Here is a 21,299-nt window from a genome sequence, read left to right as displayed (position 1 = left end):
CGTACATATGTGTGCATATATAAATGAGCTGGGTGTAAATATAGATACGTATTTATGGGTGTAAACATAGATACGTATTTACATCTATGTATAGGAAGTCGGTTGTGGTGAAGATCTAGGGCTAATTATTTAAAAATTATGAAAAGAAAAAGAAAAAAAAAAAGAAATTGCAATAGATTTGAGATATTTAAGGAATTGAGTGGTACCGCATTTTTAATACGCAGTAATTTTCTTATAAAAAAAATTATATATTGTGACTGCGGTGATAAAATTTATAAAAAAATAATTTTTTAAGATCATAATAATTTAATATTCAATGAATACAAGCATCGTGAATTCACATTGTGACTTGGTGTAAATTGCAATTGCAATTCACATTGTGAATTTGGCCCAAGTCACAAATTATATTTTTTTCATAAATTAATTATATTTAATTACTTTTTAAATTATAATTAATTTATAAAATTTTATTAATTTTAAAAATACAATGAAATATATAAATATAATAGTGTATATTTTTCTATACAATTATAAAAAAATACAATGAACCATACTGATAAGTTTGGAACAGTGTTGGAACCCTTCGATTGAAACCCGAGGCCAGATTCAAAATTTAGAAAAAAATACAAGTAATTCTTGTGATACTATAAATGTATAAATTATCATCTTATAAAAAAAATTAGCAATTTACTTTCATTTATTTTTTAAAATACAACAATTAATGAAATAATTTATTTTATTTATTGTTAATTGTCACTGCGGTCAGACATATAACTATTTTTTTTTTAAGAAAATTTGTGGCACTGCGTTTTGAAAACGCGGTGCTGCTCAAGTCCTTAAACATTCTGAATTCACGTCATTTTCTTAATTTTTCTTTTTTTCATAATTTTTAAATAATTTTCCCGATGATCTATGGTGAGATAAGATTCTTGGGTTGCGAAAATGCGTAGTGTACGGGATGAGACACACAAACACAAAAAAACAGCAGCAGTAATTTAGGGCAACCTGTCTATAGAAAACTTATCTAAATCAAATTTAATCAAATCAAATTAATTATATAGTAAATATACTATATATTTTTATGTATTAATTATTTTTTTATAATTATACATCAATTACACGATAAATATAATTAAATTTATAATATAATTTACCCAAATCTAATTAAATTCGATTCGAATTACAATTTGCACCATCATATTACTAACTATTAATGTCCCACAACAACACATGTATTGACTAAAGTCTGCGAGGATTTAGCTGTGTTAGAGTACATTCCCAGAAAATGTTCCATCAACCTTGCATGTTAAAAATCAATTAAACAAAATGGCTGGTGAATTATTTATAAACATATGATTAAATATGAGATGAAAATTAGTTTATAATAATTGCGTTATGTTTGATCCGGGTCAAGATGGTAGCGGCCCCGAAAGCTAAGTATTTGTGATGTGTCAACCTGCAATATGGTACTTGTAGAGATACTCTTCAACTAAACCCTCTTAAGACTTGACATGCAATGTATATATTTATATATACAACAAGTACATGAGATGTCTTTTGTGTGTATATAGTGTATATGTCATTTTATAAATGATACAAAAAGAAAACACTCCCTTCGCACTTATCATCTTAACCTCTCTTTTCTAGCTCTCCTTCCTCTCTATTTTTGTTCTTTTTAAACTAGTTTCAAATTAGAGTAAGGTTCTCTTGAATTTGATATACTAAGTTAATAGTATAACCAAGTTTCTTACACTACATACTCTTTACCTCTAGCAAGGTTTGTTGTAGTGTGTGTCCCGACGTAGAGGAGATCTCGTTGGTCTTTGTGTGAGCACATAATTGGAGGAGATAAGGTTGAAAAAAGTCTTCAAATCAGAAAGGTAATTTTTTTATATTACATTTCCATTACTCTTTGTCACAATAGCCATTTGTTTTATTTCAAACTTATTTTATGCTTGTTTAGTGCCAATTGCCTGATATTAAGATACTAGTTTCCTTTCGTTTTAAAATTTAAATATGCTTATTTTCATGCTTGTATTCCACTCTTGCCAAGTTCCTAGCCATACCGATTCTTTCAATAGTTTCAAAGCATAAACAAAAATGCTTGTTTATTCAAATTATAAAAGGAAGGGAGAGAATAAACAAAAATGCTTGTGCCTAGTGCTTGAGGAAGTGTTCCTCCACCCCTACAACCCAAGTTCAACACCTAGGTGTCGCAGCCGCTGTGGCAATTTTGGTCCCAACAACGCGTGTGTGCGTGGCTGGCCCAGTGCGCTGTTGCCCTGTGACGTTTCTTCCGATCGGGATCGTTCTGGGAACATCACATATTTATGAAAATGTAATTTTTTCACATTTTTTTTTTTGAATCATCAAAATTAATTTTTGTTTATTTTAAAATTTTGGGTTAGATATGATTTTTCCTTACAAAATGACATTTATTAATTTTGTGGAAAATGTTTGCATAGTTTTGATTAAATTATTTTAGAGTATTCGATATTTGAATTTAATCAGGGTTATTTTCGGCAAACCTTAATTGGATTAAAGTGTTTGTTGGAAATAAAAGGTGTTGATATCCTTTATTAAATGCAAATCTTTGTGGAGGAGCAATACATGTTTTTATTGCATAATTATAGCATAAATGATATTAGATATCTCTTGATATATGTGATGTACAATTTTGTAATATGTAATATTATGAAATGTATTTGATTTACTTATGTGATAAACGAACCAAAGGATGATCCCAAAGCCCATTGAACCCATATCATAGGTATTATATTCTGATTGATGATGGTGACAGCCAGCCAAGACGTACATTCTAGCTCGGGTGGATAGAGCGCCTAAAAAAATAAACAATAATGTCAGATATTATGTTGTGGGCTGATATATAATTGTGGGTATGTGTTACCTCTTACATGTGTTGTTATTATATAACGAATATTTATTGATTGATATTATTGTATTATACTTGACTTGCTGCATATGTATGTATATATATATATATATATATATAAACTGATTAGCTATACTTATTGAACAAACAGTTCATTCTTAGCCACATATTTTTAAGATAGGCCATATTGACTAACCATATTCGATTTTGAGCATGTCATTATTCTTATTAGGTGGGTCAACCGTGACATCAGAAGTCGAGAGTTTGGGCTATGTGATAATTAAATACATTAGCTTTTTAACGATTTTGAATTTAAAATTTTATACAACTAGATATTTTGTTATCTCCTTTTTAGTTTGTGTACATGAGTACATCTGTGAAAAGCTTATCATCTCTTATGATAATTATATGTTATATTGATAAAAATATAATTATTTACCGATTAAATAGAAATTTCTTATAAAATAAGTTGTTATAAAGGAACGAGTATAATAATTAATGATAATTAAGTGTAGTAATGTAAGTGGTGCTGCAATTTATTTCTTTGTATCTTTTTATACGCCAGTATTTTTCTACGTATTATAGTTTCTTCCATTAAATTTTTTTATAATTTAATTTTGTTTATAGTTTATTGTTAGGAATTAATATAATATTTCATAATTATTATGACTTTTCTCATCACCAATTCCTATTAACTCATAAAGTAAGTGTTCGTTCTTACTTTATATTTTATTATTTTTAATAATTAAAATTATTTTAAATTTATGTACTTGAATATAGTTTTTTGATGGAAGATAAATTATATAATACAAATAATATATTTAAATAATTTTTTAAATTTTTAGTTTTATTTTTATAAGATTGAATATATGAAAAAGGTGAACTATATATTTAATAGAATATCGTAATTGTTTGAATGTAATCATCATACAAATACAAACAGAGATATATTGTATGTGCAACAAAATATCATTTTCAATTATAATCAAAATAGAGAAAAATTCAAAACTATTACGCCTTACCTATTAAAAATTAAAATTCTATTTTATTTAAAAAAATCTTTACAGTAAAATATATTATAAAAAATAATTATTTAATTTGAAAATATATAAATATACATATAATCGTACATAGCATGAGTTGTCCGCTATGACTAAATAATCCTTATCCATATATGTTTACTTATTTATGTTGATATATAGATAGAGTCCAATATTTATTATGTATCATTTAATAGGAATAATGACACTCATCTTCCCTAAGACTTAGCGTAATTATATATAAATATTATGCGGTTTGAGAAATTACATTTAGCACTATTGAGATTTGCTTCCATCTAACAAATAAGTCCCCTCATTAGTCAAAATTTATTAAATTTGCTGATATTAATAAAAATAAATAAATATTGATATTCACCATCGATTGACTGAGTACTGACTTATTGCAGGTCAAATAACTTTTTTTTTAATTTAAACCGTTATAAGGGTAGTTTAGTCCAAAAACAACCGAAGAAAAAAACGCAAGCAACCACTCTAGAAAAACGTATGAGAGTAATTTGATCATAAAAAAATTTATTCAACCTGCAATAAATCAGGGGTTAATATTGATTTTTACTTTATTTTTTAGTTAATATTAGCAAATTTGGTAAATTTTGATAAATGAAGGGATTTATCTGTTAGATAAAAGTAAATCTCAAGATACTAGATAATTTTTCAAATCATAAAAAATTTACGTATAATTATACCAAACTTTAAGGAAGAAAAGTGTAATTATCCCGATTTAATATGTACGATTAGAGCGTTACCAATTTTACTACCAAAGGGCAACCAACTTTTTTTTTTTTTTTTTCCAGGGCTATCCGGACTGGTATGGGCTAAGGCTGAATTGTGCTTTAATGGGCTTCATTTAAGTTTGGGCCAGACACAATCTTCATGTAATTCAAGGATTCAATAATTTTTCAATTATCGGGCCGTCTTCAAAACTCGTTGAAATATTATCCAACTTAATCATTATGTCTCCTACCAACATTATCAGTCGAGCATTGTCGATCCAATATCTATTCACATAAAGTGACGAATAATATTATCCAATTTAATCGCCATTTCTCCACCAAATTAAGTCGAATTATACGCACACATAAAATAACGGACTATATTTCGATTAGGCTCAAACTAACAGTACAAATTAGCTGCTATAAACTTATAATACATCCACATAAAATGACGAGCTGTAAAATTTAAATTTGAAACGTTATAATGATCAACTAATGATGTGATTTTACATATAGCCCCAATCCGGAGCTATTTAGATGTTCAACTACCAAAAAATACAACATACAACTAATCACGTCCGATGCATTGTGATACAAGAAATTGAATGATGTATAAAAATAAAGCATATGGTATTAATTATTGACAACAGATATGTAAGTACTCTGAGTCCCAACAAATAGTACATGTTGGTGCACTGAGTTAGTTGTATTTAAGTGTCACAATTATTGGAATTTCAAATCAGTTAATTATTATACACTATGATTTTATCATTGTTGTTATTAATTAGTATGTCTTTGTTAGAATTTGTCGTAAAAATTATATTTTTTTTGTTTTGTATATATAGGTCGATAGCATTTTTTATTTTATAACTTATTTTGATATGGTCACAAATAGAAAGCTCAAAATCAAACCCCATTCTGTACTTAATAACCAACTCAAAGGGTACAATAAAGAAAAAAGAGACGAAAGGGGCCTCACAGGCTTCCCCCTAGCAATGGCGGGCATGGCCCAAGAAAACGAAGGCCCAGGAAAGGGACTCATTTATTGGAGGCCCAAAGAGCCCGATTCCACCTTGGTAGACAAATGGGCATACCGTCCAAATGGTCGAATATGATTGAGAGAGGAATATGACGAGAAAGTTTAGAAGGACAGTCCCCTAGCAGAGTAGGACTCTCATCCCATTGAAATCTCCAGATTATGAGAGACTTCAATAGATCTCTCCAACCAAAAAAATAAGGATGCCCAAGATGCTTATCCATTGACAACCGCCTCCTCGGCCCTCTCGAACATTAAACCCCCTCACTACTGGGGGTCTTTGATTATAAAATCAGATTTTAGTCCCCTCAAATAGGAGGACGACTCTCTAAGTATTCAAAAGTAATTTTTTTTTTCGATAAATGTAAATTTCATTAAGTAAATGGTAATACATCAGTACAATACAACATGAAATGCCTAAGCGATCACCATACAATCTGTCATCATACTTCATGATCACTCGTTTTTGTTTATATTATCCTCTTTCAGTATTATTATTTCAAGTACTGATTTGGTCTCGTAGTGCTAACATCGTTTTGCGCATCTTCAAGCTTGCAGGAAACTTTAGCCCACCAAGGAGCTCAAGTCCATCAAATAATTGACCCTTACATTTTGCATGCATCATACAGTATTTACACATTTAGTTTTTTTCTTAACGAATTTAGTCTTGAAAATCTCACATTTAGTAATTTTTTTAATAATCTTAGTCTTGTGTTGACAATTTTATGCTAACAACCTATAATTACAGGACTAAAAATGAGATTACTTCAGTGTGGAGAGGATCAAAATTGTCAACATATAACCAAATTTGTCAAAAAAAAGAACAAATTTGAGATGTTCAAGACTAAATTTAAAAAGAAAAAGAAAAACTAAATATATAAATAGCATAAATTATATGATCAAAACCACTAACAATTAATAATCACAAGATCAAAAATATAATTTTATCAAAATGATAGGTTTTAACACTTTAAGGTGTGATATTTAAATCAGTAAATCCCAATTCCACTTCTTCAATTATTACATTGTTATTATTTCAAACTGCCCTCTTTTCTCTTATTCTCTTCTTCTTCTCTACCCCTTCCAACAATAATTTGTGACCCTATTTTTTCAGTCTCCTTAACAAAATAGGAAAAGAAAATTCGTGCTTGAAAATTTGAGTACCCTATTCCATACGCTACACGCATTTCTAAATAGAGATTTATCCTAACTAAAGTATTTTTTTTTTCCAAACATGGACAAAAATAAAGAAAATATAATTGGGCGGATATCTCAATCAAGTGGAAGAGTTGAAACTTCAAACTCAAAGAACAGAGTCATAGGGTTTCTTTTTTTTTATAAAATAATAATAATAATAAATATTCACCCACCCGATATACGCACACATCGAAGTTCAAACAAGATACCTCCTATAAGAAAGTCTTCACTTCGTTTGGTTTCATTTTGGGTTCATATTCGGGATGTGTCGAAACATGCTCAATATTTGTTTCTTATGTAGAAATATCATATCTTGGTGTTTTTCTCTCTTTAATTAGGCAAAAATATATATATGTCTACACACACACACACACACATACACATATATATATAAAAGATACATGATTTGATAATGAACAGTATTTTTTGTCTCCCAAAACACATCATGAAATACTTTATATATACATATATATCAATATATATAAAAAAAATATGATTCACCATGCACGGTGATTTTTGTCTCCCAAAACACAAGATTAAACATACAACACTTATATATATATTAATATATATAAAAAAATATGATTTGACAATGAACAGTGACTGTTTATTTCAAAACACAACATCTTTTAAACCATTTTAAATAATCTCCAAAAATAAATCCAAATATACCACTATCTCCAACACATACTTTTTTATTTTTATTTTTCTCTCTCTATCTCCATAAAACTCGATTAACCATTTCTACAATGTTTTTCGAGGGCTAAAGTTAGGAGTGATTTTACATTTTTTTTTTTTTTCTAAATCCTATCGGATCTCCTATTTTTAAGTCATATATATACATTATATGTATAAATCTTTTATTAAATAAATAGTGACATAACATTTATATATATATAGTGTGTATAATAAAATAAATTAAAAGATGGAATAGGATTAAAAATATAATAGAAAATTCAAATAAAGAGTGTTTATAAGGTAGGAGAAAGTGCAGGTTTGCTAAAACTGGCCTTTTCTTGACTACCAAAAAGCAAGAGAGCAATTCCTTTGGTAGTGAACAACAAAAAAAGGAAAAGAAAATGATGGACCACATGAATTCATGAATATGAGATTTATGCTTTTTGCAATTTGTAGATGAATGGTCTTTGTCTTCAATTTGAGGGTCTAAGAGAACTTCACTTTATCCTCTTTCATTATATCATTATAAGTCATCAAGGGAAAAAAAAAAATAAAAGGAAAATCTTTCGAGTACCCCAAAATAAAAAAAAAATTATTGAAACCTTCATTTTGTTTTATTTTTTGATAGGAATAGTTTATTATATCACTTTTTACATTAATTATCAAGATAGATTCAAATTCGCTCGATTGGCATCAAAATCTTGAAATGAATCATCAATTAAAAGCCCAAAATAATTTGATTATTATATAATCTAATTTCGGGATGTGCATTTCGATTAGTCGAACCAAATTAAATCGAATTTTTTATCCGAAATTTGGTTCCCCGATTTTATAACTCGAAAATCAAATCGAATAGATTCGGTTCGGTTAAAATCGAAATCAATTTGATTTTTTGGTTAAAAAAATCGAAAAAACTATTTTTTTAAATTATATATATAAGAAAAAGCATATGAACTGCTCGTGGAATGTTATAGCAGAAACTTCACTTGGTTTTGCAAGGTCAAGCACACAATCAAATAAAAATAAGTAACATTTTTTTATTAGGCATTTAATCAAATACCTTCAAAGCAAAAATTTCTTCTACTTACAAAGAAAGAAAAATTACCTGAGAACGAAGAAGAAAACGAAGGAAGTCACTGGTGGAGGTGTGGTTGCTGCCACCGACTGGAGAGTGGAGAGAGCGGTGGAGAAGGAGAAGACTCAAAAGAAGAGAACTGGGTGCTGATGCGTCGACCCTCTGTGTTTTCTTCGTTTCTCATTTTTCATTCTTTTCTTTCTCTTTTACTTATCTTTATTTTATATTATATTATTATTAATATTAATATATAATAATATATTTTAATATAATATAAATAATAAAAATAAATTTGATTTTCGATTCAATTCAGTCAGCACGGTGACAAAAGACCAAATCGATAAATCGAATTAAAAAAAAAAAAACCGAAAACCAAATCAATTTTTTTGGTTCAATTTTCGATTTTAACCGAATTTTCGATTCGACCAGTTCAACTGAACTTTAACACCCCTAATCCAATTTCAAACTTAAGGTTCATAATAATTTTGGGTTTTTGTATTTTCAAGATAATAAATTCGTAAACTCATACTAAATTTGAGCCTTATGCATCTTGAAGGATCGATCTAAGATGATTACGAATATCCTCTTTGGATTGGGTAGTTATGCCAAAGCGTGTTCAAGTACACCCCCTGATAATTAATGAATCCATATCAAAATTTACGGTGTTCAAAGTCAATAGAAGTGAGTCCAAATTGCAAATTCAAAGCCTGCTGGTGTCTATGCAAACAAGCCTTCACCATACACAAGTCATTACATATCGCATTTCACACTACATATAAGACATAACACACAACAAATCAAAGGATCTAAGTCCGAAAGTACTCTCTGTCACAATGAAACACTACAATTATGAAGATTCCACGTCTTTCTTGGCATCAAATCTTCAAGTCTTGATACCAAATTACAAGATAATACTAATTTGCTCCATAAATTCGACGGTGATTACACACACATCGAGAACAAGTTTCAAACTCTTGGATCGATATTCTAAGCGATGAATTATGGAGCTATCTTTGTACAGAGATTGCATCCACTTTTCATTTCAATCAAAATATCAACAATTCTAAAGCGATAATACATAAATATATATATATGTATATTAAAAATAAAGAAATTACTATTAAAGCAAATTAATATCCATATTAATAGGACTTTCAGAGCTCGACTTGAACTCGATTCGATTAGTACAAAAATAATAAAATATGAAAGTATCAAATTCCTCGAGTTTGATTCATATTTGATCCAATTAAAGCTTGTTCGAGTTCAATTAGATCAGTAATCAAACCAAACTCAAGTACAATATTTCAAACTTGATATTAATTCAAATAAGTTTGATAATGATGCATTCGAATTGACTCGAATTATTTACATCCATATTTACAAATATGGACAAGTTTGAGATTCTACAAAAATATCGAATCATTTGACATTGCTCGTTGAAACAACGACCAATAGTCGTTGTGCTATGGTTAATTAGTATTCATTATGGATTTTTAATTTTAACCGTAGTGAAAAGCCATATTTCTTCTAATGGACTAAAGTTTCGAAATTTATCATCAGAACGAGGGAGTGTTTGCAGAGAGCTTCGAAAAAAGTGTTTTTCAACTTTTAGATTCAAACAAATAGGGAAAATTATTTGTTTAGTACTTTAAGTTTGTATGCTATTAATTTCAATCCTTTAGATTTAAGTCAAAAGCTATTAGTTGCTTTGACTTTTTGTAAATAAATTACACTCCGTTTTATACTAATTTACCCTTATTAACACAATCTTAATTCGACTTTACCCTTTTTAATTTATTTTCAAAATTGCTCATCTAAAGTTGATGTTAGAATTTTCAAATAATTTAAATAAATTATGACTAACAAAATTTATACTTTGACATATTTAATATTTCAAATTGTTTATATTTTATTTTCTATATTATTTGATATTAATCCTTTATCATAAAACATATAAATTAAATTACTATAATTTAAAAAAATATATTTTTTTGGCAATTGTGAAATTTTATTTATTGTGTATGAATAAACAATTATATTACATATATAGTGGGAGCTTATTGAATTAAAACATTCATTTTTTATTAGTATTTTATATTTTATAATATAAATTTTAAATATGAGATATACTAATTGAGAAAAAAAATTAAAGAAAAAATAATATTATTATCAAAATACAACTGCAGATATTGAGCAAAATTAGCATATTTTTAACATATGGGGACAAACTAATCTTTAATTAATTAAACTTATTTTAGAATGTTTCTTCCCCTAAAGACTACGCAGTTTAGCTTTTATCTTTTTTTTATTATTTTTTTATAAATACTATCCACTTTTAATTCTATTATAACTTTCAATTTTTCTGTAAAATTAAATCATTATTATAAAAGTAGAAGTTTTCACGACCACTCTACAACTCTCAATGTTTTTAATATGCGTTGTACTGCCAGTTGATCTCAAAGAAGAATTTGTCGTAAATTAACATTACAGAGTACTTTAGATACCTAAATTTTTAGATTATTTTTAATCCAATGCAAGTATTCTGAATTATAAGAAAAAACAAAAAAACAATTTAGTGTAAATCAAACTCGATCGAATCAAATCAATTTTAAAATAAGTATAAGATACTTGTTATATAATTGATCACTTTTCTATGATAATCACAGGACAGATTTGGTTCAAGTGCGGCCAAATTCGGCCAATAGTATTGCAATTGCAGAATAAGCGTCCATTGGAGCAACAAAAAGCCTTTCATCGTATACCTAACACCAAATTTCAGACATTTTATGTACACCACAATCAGCAAATTCATCTTCACCCACAAAAAAAACAAAAGAGAAAAACATAAACTGCTGCTTTTAATTTTCACCACATGATCCATTTTTTGTTGGGAATTCTTGCAATCATCCAGCCAAATCATGAAGCAACTGTGCACCCATCAAATTCCTGTACGGCAAATTCTGGTTTTCACTGTCCAAGAGTGAGTACTGATGAACTGTTTGGCAATCTTCCATGTTGTCTGATGATCTAGGGTAGAAAAGAGAGCTCTGGGTCGCCGGCGAGAATGCTAAGCTCACCCCGCCACTTGCACCGTTCTGCTGCAACCCCAATGTCAAAGACACACCACTTCCGCCTCCGTAAGATACGGTGGCGCCGCCGGCCTGTTGGCTGTATGATGAGAAGTCAAATTGCATTGAAGTACCGTATTCCTCCCCAACTCTACTGAAAGAGCTTTCCTGGTGGTGATGATGATGATCACTCCCGAGGGATTTATCCGGTGCTTTTGGATCATTTTTCCCTGGATTGTTGATTATGGAAGAGAGGTAATCAGAATCTATTCTGATCAGTTGATCTTGGGTCGGTTTCTGATCATCGTTCCCCGGCGGAGGATTTTGATTGCCATTTTCATGATGATTGGCGGCGCCGTCCAATTCTCCCATGTCTTCTCCCTCCTTCAGATCCTCCAAGTACATCTCCTCCACCATGGGCTTCCATAGCCTCACTCTCGCATTGATGAACCAGTTGGAAACCTGGCCAAGAAATCAAGAGAGCGGCGTTGATCAAATGATGACAAGAGAATAACGCCAGAAACAGCTTTTTCAAGAATTAGTTTAATCCAGGAGATATATTTTAAGAAGATTTGCCTCCCTTGATTGCATAAATAAATAAATTGATGATCAAGATCTTGATTAGAATAATCCATGGAAGAAAGGGACTTGCCTGGCTTCTGGAGAGGCCTGTTTGGCGGGCTAAAATGTGTTTATCTACATCACTCGGATACCTGCAGCAGGTTGGAATGAAATTAAACCAAGTACTTGAGATATAGTTGGAAGTTAATGCTTTGCCAGGTTGTACTTTTTACTCACAGCAGGGAGAAAAAAGTTGGGTGGATGAGAGTGGGATAGAGGGATACTGGGGTCCTATGAATGTCGCAACACAACCAATTATCCTCACAAAATTATAACATAAGGATGCAATAAAGTTAAGCCAGTGATTGAGACAAGAAGCAAGAACCTCAGAAATGTTTGATTATTAACACAGTTAATTATTTGCATTTTTTGAGAAAGACTAGTTCATGAGATAATGAGATGGGATTGTGAGTTACGGGTGGAGGAAGTGCTCGAAGAGCCAAGAGCGGAGGACGGAGACCGATCTCTCCGGTAGGCCGCGTTGGGGTCTCCATGGAGGGTTTTCAATCATGCTCATTTGCTGGAATGCTCTTTGTTGCCTTAGTGTTTGATCAAGAATTCGTAGTCTTGGTGTCTCCCCTTTGGTTGTGCCTGGTGCAGCACTATCCTTCTCTCCCATTGCCTTTTTTATGGCCTTAATTTGACTCAAAATTCCATCTTTTAGGCATTTGAAGTGCCGGGACATGGCCCTGGAAGCCATGGCGGAATACACTTGTGCCGATCCATTTCCAGCCACCGATTCAAATGATTGCACCACAGCCTTCATCTGATCACGGTAGTGCTTGTACCTTCTATCAACCTACACCAACGGAAACTTATATTTAGCAGATTGAAGCCTGAAAATGAACTTGGAACTGGAAACTTGTGATATTGTCCCCATGTGAGCATTAATGGAGAGACTTAAAACTCTCGGCCTACCACCGTGGAATCGACAACTGAGCAAGAACACAGACAAACATATGATGCTCCTGTAATAAAAACAAGACATACATACAAATATACCTCGTCCAGCATCTGGAGCAACTTGGTCTTTCTTTTCTGCAACTCAAGCAAGTCAAATGATGAGTAAAATGACTGCTTCTTCACATCATCACTCTCATCATCTTCCAATCCACTGCACTTCTGAACCTTAAGCTTTGAGGTTTTATCACTTCCAAGATTGCAGAACTCAGTGAGAAGCTCCTGAGCAGGGCCCAAATACTTAGAGTTTCTTGGCTGAAACTGAGCAGTAGTGGCAGTGTTCACAGACCTGGAACTTGAGGGCCCAAACCTGAAATCATCATTCAGTCTAAGTGCAAAAGACTGCAGGCCGAGATTATTAGATGAGCTGAGAGAGAGTGAGAGGCCGTGACTTGGCCTCTCATGATGATGATGATCTCCAAGAACAGCACACCTCAAAGAAGGATCTTGATGATCATGATCTTCAACAAGCAATAATCTGTTCATGTGATGATGATGATGATGGTTCCAGGCTGATGAATTCACCATGAGGGTCCCATTGGTTGAGTCTTGATGATAAACTGAGGTGTTTTCACTCTGTGGGCTGATCAAAACACTGTTCTTTGATGGAAACCCTATCATTCCCATGCTTGTTGTCAAGTTGTAGATGTCTGGGTTGGATTCAAAGCTTTGCAACTGGCTCAAAAGATGGGTTTGGATGTTTGGGTTTCCAGTTGAAGATGCATCATCAGAATAGCAGTATCCAGTAGATGTCACTCCACCTGCACCAGCCATACAATACATATATATATATATATATGTATGTATATACTCACAGATCTTCTTCTTCTTCCAGTCCCTCTTTCTTCTTCAAAATCAATCAGTCAAGATCCAAACCCCCATCATCATAAAACACTCAGCCAATAACCAAAAATTTTAATCAAAACCAATCAAACAAGAAACTTGTGTGTGTGTGTGTGAGAGAGAGAAAGAGAGAGGTGAAGATGGTTCTTGAGAGAGAGAGAGAGGATATATAGATATTGGTGGGTGGAGAAGGAAGCAAAAATGGGGCTTGCTTTTGCTTTTTTTTCTTTTTTAAAAATTTCTTCTTTTGCCTTTCTCAGAAGTGTACTCTTAATAACCCCAACAAGAAAAGGGAAAGACAAGCCATGATCAGACCAAAACCTAGGAGGAAGGAACGAAGATAACAACACACTACTACACATCTCATCTCATCTAAAAAATCAAAGGGCTCTCCTTCAACTTCAACCCACCACACTCATCATCTTCCTCTCTTTCTCTCTCCTCTCTCTAAAACCAAGAAGTGGGTCAATGCAAAAATTGTTGTACATATAGAGTGACGGAGTCAAGGGGGGGCTGGTAGGAGTAGCCGTCCTCTCAACTCTATATATATAAGCACTGTATATATATGAGCCTAAATATATGAACTATTAATTATTATACCCCCTATAAACAGATAAATTCTTTTTCTATATAATTCACTAAAAATATCTCTTCGCCCCCCACTTAAATTTCTAATTTTCTTATGCATGTGTATGCCTGTGAAAAATAAAATTTTCATCCCATAATTTAAGATTTGCGTACTTTTATTCTCATTTAATTATAAGATTTTTATTTTTAATTTCATAAATTTTAAAAAGTCTCACTTTTGATCATCTGACAGCCTTTCATTAGTTACCCTCTCGCCGGACAACTTAACAGCCTTTTTCCTGTCAAATAGATAATAAAAAATTATTTTTTAAATTTATAGGACCAAAATGAAAATTTGAACAAAAAAAAGTGTACAAATTATAAGGTAAGAAATGCGAAATGCTTTTTCCCCAGCTCGTTAGACACAAATATAAACCCCCAGCTATTTGTCATTTAGTTTAGATTCGTATATCTAAAAATAGGGTTTTCAAATTCCAAATAATATTTTTTTTGAATTTATTTGGATAAGTATATATATATTTCAAAATTTTCAACTCTCACTTTTTAACTATATTTTATGAAAAGCTCAAATATATTTTTTTTCTCCTCTAATTTAGGTCATTTGACATTTTTCATCCTTTAACTTTCTAAATTATCATTTTAGTCATATATCTTTTTAGCTTTTGTAATGTAAGTTTTTTTTTTCCCCCATCAAATTTCACCATTCTCGTTGGAAAAATATATGTGCATCTCACGTGTCCTTTTTGAATTGAGGTTATTGTTCCTATTGTCTCATTATTGCAGGTAGTTTTGCTCTTTAACTTTCTAGAACAACATTTTTGGTCCTGCATATATAGTTCTAATTTCGTGATTCTTGTCTTTTTCTTTGTCGGAGTTCACTCTTTCTCTTCGATAGAAGTGGACTCCAAAATAACTGAAATTGTAAAAACTAAAAAAATACAACACCAAAATGCTATTCTAAAATATTAAAGAATAAAAACATAAAATAATTTAACTTACGACATAACAAATAATAAAAAAAATTAATCTTTTAACATGAAATCAATTTTTTACAAATCCCAATCCTTTTATCCCCATCATGTAGTCCGAAAAGTCAAATCAAATAAAAAAAAATGATTTAGACTTTTAAAATGCTTAAATACAAATTTAATGAAATGAGTTGATTTAATGAGAATTAGTGTGTGTGGGGTGTGAATGCAGGAGAAGAAGATGGTCCTAAGCCTAGCACACATGCTATGTTTCCTGCTGTGGGGCTTCGTCAGTGTCCGTACTTGTTTTACTTTGTCCGAGAAACATTTTTCAGTACTCATGAATGCCTACAACGTAACTGCTAATCCCCAGAACTGGAGCTAAACTGTAACGGCAGCAGGTTTTTCTTTTCAGACAGGATTCTGCCTGCTTCCTCTACATGTTTTATTGTGCTTCTGACAATATAATATTCAATGCAGACAAAACCCCCCACCCCAAACCCGACCCCGGAGAGAGAGATTGGTTTTTTTTTTTAAATTACTTTTATGTAAATATATATTAATTATAAGAATATTTTATACGTATTCTCTGAGATGTAATACAAGATAAAATAGAAATTCTGACCTTTGATGCACGGACATGAACACGACATAGCATGGCATGGATATTACGGCATGTAATTTTAATAAACAATTAGGACATGATGATATTCGAATATGGCTATCTTTAAATAATTAGATTTATAAATCTAACTATAATGAGAAAAACATTCATTATTCCATGTGTATTGTCGGATGTAAGTAATGTGATTTGTAAATTATGATTTTCTTGAAAGTAAAATAAGAGCGTATATACTATTTTTCAATTGAACTAATTAAAGAACTATCCAATTTTTTCCAACACTTAAAATTCATAAAACATGTATTAAAATAATTATCGTGTCTAAGACATATATATCGAACGCACTGCAGATTATATCCGTATCACGTCCTTTCTGCATCGATGCGTATCCTTCTCTGGTCATACATTCTCTTGTTAAATTCTGGACACGCTAGCTAAATGATATGCCCATCCCAAATGTGTCCGTCTCATATTAGTATATATCAGTGTTTAAAAACACTGTATAGAATAATTTTTTGAAGTGTGAATGCATTATTAAAACGAAACTGAAAGTGGGGGTGGGTGGGGGGAGAAGGAAGAAATAGGAATGAGATGCAAAATGAGAGGGTGTGGAGAGGAGATGAGGTGGTCCATGTTTTTCCAACTAATTCTAATTAAAACAAAGCCCTCTTACTCCACCAAGCACATCTTCTTTCTACATGGGACCATTACGTTATGTATAGCATCTTCTTTTCTTACAACATTTTTCCAATGTGACAAACCCCAAAACATTTTCACATGTACAACTATTTAGTCAAGATAGGACAATATTGGCCCTTCATTTGTCCATCTCAATATTTGTACATACATACATATATTGGGATTTTATTTATCAACTTGTTTCATCATACATTTATATATATATATATATATATATATAATATCGTATACTATAAAATTAAATTTGTGACGGACTATCTTGTTGGATTATATGGTCTCTCTCCACTTCAGGTTGCGGTAACTATTCTTTTTTTGTTTTGGTGGGAGGAGATGTGGGCGTTAATTTTATAATTCAATACACAAGAAAATTATTATAAATAAAAAGTATATGTTGATGTGTAAATGTTGGTACAATCTCTATTTAATCATCTTATTCTTTTCTGCAAGAATGTATTCGATAAATTCGAAAGTAAAATCTTCTTATAGATTTCACTTTGACTTGGTTTGAATTTCTATAACGTTAATTCGAGAACTTACGCTAGTAATCTCGAATTAGACACTATACATAGTCTTGACTTTGGATTGGAGGATTTGAAAGTGAATTTGCCACTTGAATCCTTTTCAAAATATATTTGAATATTTATAATGTTAATTCGAGGGCTTACCGCTTGTAATATCGAATTAAACGCTATAACTTGTTATGCACCTTTGACGAACGACTCGATCTCCGCTTTGAGCGTTTTGGATATTCTTTAACTTGAGAAACTTCATAGAAAGAATTATTTATCATCCTTCGCTTGCTTGAGTCTTCATTCTCCAGCTCTGTGTGTTTTGAATGAGCTCCATGGACCGCTTTATATGAATTTTTAAAGAGGTGTAGTTGAGATGCTCTTGAACATCTTTCTGTACTGTCTCTTTATAATTTGATTTAAAAATATAAATACACCAAATATTTGACAAGACATAATTGGTTAATTTAACATTATCTCTTTAGTATTTGTAATTTAATTTTAAAAGAGATAAATATCAAATTATTTGTCTTTAGTTGATTGGAGAGTACATGCAGTTGGTCCATTGTCTGATTGGCTAAAATCTTTGACTGCGAAGCATAATTTGATTGCGCAAAATACTTCATTTTGACATTTATTAGCCATTGATTTGATGACAAAATATGCATAATGTAAGTCTCACATAATTGTGAAAATTAAGCTCAAATTTAAAAAACAATATATATATTTAATATTCGATATATATTTAATGATGATAAATAGAATCTCCTCTCCTAGCTATATATATGGGATAGTTGTTGTTCAGACACGCGCAAATCACGTGCGTGGACAAGTAGAAGTTGAATCCCATGCAACTCTGATTTTTCTTTTGTCTGGAAAAGGGTGGTGGTCCTCCGACCAAAGCCCTCTTCGCCCTAATACCATTTTTCTCTTCAACCCCCACCCACCCACGCGCATATATATGTATATAATATATATATATATATATGTATATATATTATATACATATATATATATATGTGCGCGCGCGAGTAGCCGTATAGAATACGTATAAGATTGCTGACCTCAAGCCAAAATGTGGTTTTGGCAACCCATTAAGCAAGAGTTCTTTCAGATTACGTAATCACTAGGACAATGTTTGGATTCGTGTTTTTTCATTTTTCGAGACAAGATAAAAATTATTTAATATTTGTTTTTTTTGTGTTTTTACATTTTATCTGTGCTTTTTTTTTTTATTTTTCTACTTTCTATATATAATTTCTATATATATAATATAAAACAGACATAATTTGACAATAAATAATTATTTTTGTCTCCAAAAAATTCAACATTAAACATAACATATTTATATATAAATATATATATAAAGAATATATGATTAGACAATGAACATTGATTTTTGTCTCTCAAATCCTAACATCAAACCTACACCACTTATTTTAAAATATTTTAAATTACCCAAAAACACAAATCCAAACGTATCATCTATATTCAACACACACTTACTTATCTCTGTTTTTCTTTCTCTATTTTCAAAACACAAAACAAAACACTTAAAGCACAAATCCAAACATAGAGTAGGGTTTTGTGCGTGTTCTCTTGGGGAATAAAATTATAAAATTAATCCTATAATTTAAGATCATTTTGAACTTGATTCCATATTTTACAAAATTTTAAATTTAATCATATATTTCTTTTTAAGTTGTAAAAAATGTCCTTCCCACTAACAGACATTAAAACTAACGGCTCGCCATTTTTTACCTATGTAGTTGTCACTTTAACGTGGGTACTTCACCGTTACTTTTTAACGTTTGTTAGTGTTGGGATTTTTTATTTTTTTAGGCAAAAATTCGGCCTTTTTCGCAACTTTTGATGAAATGTGATTTTATATTTAAAATTCTGTAAAGAGAAAAAATGCAAACAATTCCTGTGATATGAGCAATTTATTTAAATTTTTGTAAATGAGCAAATTACGATCCTTATGTAAAAAATAGAAATTTATCTCCTTATGTTTTTAAAGTGCAGCAATTTATTCCCTGTATTTTTTAAAATAACGCAATTTACTACTATTTCTAAGGAGATAAATTACTTCATTTTAAAAAATATAGGAGGATATATTACTATTTTTTTCAGGAAAAATTCCAATTCTCGTCCATTAATATGTGCTTGGTGGCGATTTAAACCAGGCATTAAACAAAATAGCAAATAAGGACAGTAATGCATAAAAACTGGCAATCTTAGTCCATTTTGCCCTAATTTTGCCGGAATCAAGCTTGTGATTAGCACGTGATTAATTAAATTGGGGGGTTTTTCCTCCTCCGGTAAGAAAATCCTACGTGGCATAAATGATGTGTTAAAATTTGACACATCAACGACACGTCATCCCACCTATCAGTATCCATATCAACAGCCCTTGCAGAGTAAGATTTATATGTTGTTGCACAGTACTGTTTGTACACTCCATGGGTTTTATAGAGATCTTTTGTAAAATTTTGATCAAACCGTTACATATGATTAATTAGACAAAAGACTAAATTTGATGAAGTTTTGGACATTTTTGATATACAAATATTGAGATATTGCTTCTGATTCGTAATAAGCGAGATTCAAAATGGTGCAACCTTCACTCAGGCTATGTGATTTTAAATCAGACTGTCAGATATATTCAAATAGACAAAATCATACACGTGTTTAAGTTTCGAATTAATTCGGCTAGTGAATGTTGAGATATCATAATCAAAATATATACTAGATATTTTCTGTACACATTTTGGACTGGTTATCAGCAACATCTGGAACGCTTAATGATAATTTATAATTAGGAACGATAATTGAATATAGTTAGGAACGATTTTTTAAAAATAAAATTAGGAATGGTTATGTAATATATAACTGCTCCAAGTTTTATTTTTTTCACTTTTTTTCAAGAGGCGCCAAATGAAATTATGTTGGTGCTCATCTTGGAACAGTCAAATTTAAAAAATCGTTCCAACATTTGAATTTTCCTACTTTTTTTTGGTAGGGGTGGGACGGGTATTGGAACGATAAAATTGAAAACAAATCATTTCAAATTAAAATTTCACCAATATACAGTACAGATTGGAACTGTTTGTGGTGGAACGGTAATTAAACAGAAAATCATTTCTAGTAGAAAAAATACAAAATTTTATAAGTGAAGTTATATGAAACGAAAGTAACATATATTGAAAATTTTGGAACGGGCATTGAAATAGTGTTTGGAACTCCAATAATAAGTCTTATAATGTAGCGTTGCAACACATTTTGGAATGGGTCCTAGAACACGAGTAGGAACGGCAAAGTTGTACCGCAGTTGGAACAATTGTTGTAATACTGCAGTTTTTATCTATCAAGGTCGTGCCAAATTGTAACTCACTTTGGAACTGTTCTTGAAACACATGCAATTTTTCACAAATACTATATTTAGGAACGGACATTGTAATACAAGTGTTTCTAAATACCTAAACCGTCTCAAATTGTATATCATTTTGTAATGAAGTTTTTCAACTGTCTATTTTTCAACGGACTTTGGACCTCATTTTGGAATAGTAACTATGTGCAATTGGTGGGTCGTTCCAATGTTTGTGAAACTATTCCAAATTGTGTAACTATATGTTACCCTTCCAAATTTGGCACGGCCATAAGAACACAACTTGTAACACTAAATCTATAACGATTCTAGTAACAATATGACCGTTTCAAAAATAAATGATGGAATTTAATAGGATCCTAACGTTAGCGAATTGATTCCGT

General features: G+C 30.9%; 1 protein-coding gene across 1 annotated transcript; it reads right to left on the bottom strand.

Annotated features, from left to right (window-relative positions):
* Positions 1 to 11,322: 11,322 nt before the first annotated feature.
* LOC105158181 (homeobox protein BEL1 homolog) lies at positions 11,323 to 14,664 on the bottom strand. Its single transcript, XM_088875123.1, has 4 exons — positions 13,342 to 14,664; positions 12,756 to 13,138; positions 12,371 to 12,431; positions 11,323 to 12,180 (listed from the first exon to the last, which is right to left on the bottom strand). The coding sequence occupies exons 1-4, from the start codon at positions 14,080 to 14,082 to the stop codon at positions 11,554 to 11,556; spliced, it is 1,812 nt and encodes a 603-aa protein (XP_088731249.1). The 5' UTR covers positions 14,083 to 14,664; the 3' UTR covers positions 11,323 to 11,553.
* Positions 14,665 to 21,299: the final 6,635 nt, after the last annotated feature.

The sequence above is a fragment of the Sesamum indicum genome, linkage group LG1 (genome assembly GCF_026168435.1).
Source record: "Sesamum indicum cultivar Baizhima isolate 11 linkage group LG1, ASM2616843v1, whole genome shotgun sequence".
NCBI classification, from domain to species: domain Eukaryota; kingdom Viridiplantae; phylum Streptophyta; class Magnoliopsida; order Lamiales; family Pedaliaceae; genus Sesamum; species Sesamum indicum.
This window is presented reverse-complemented; position numbering and strand designations above follow the sequence as displayed.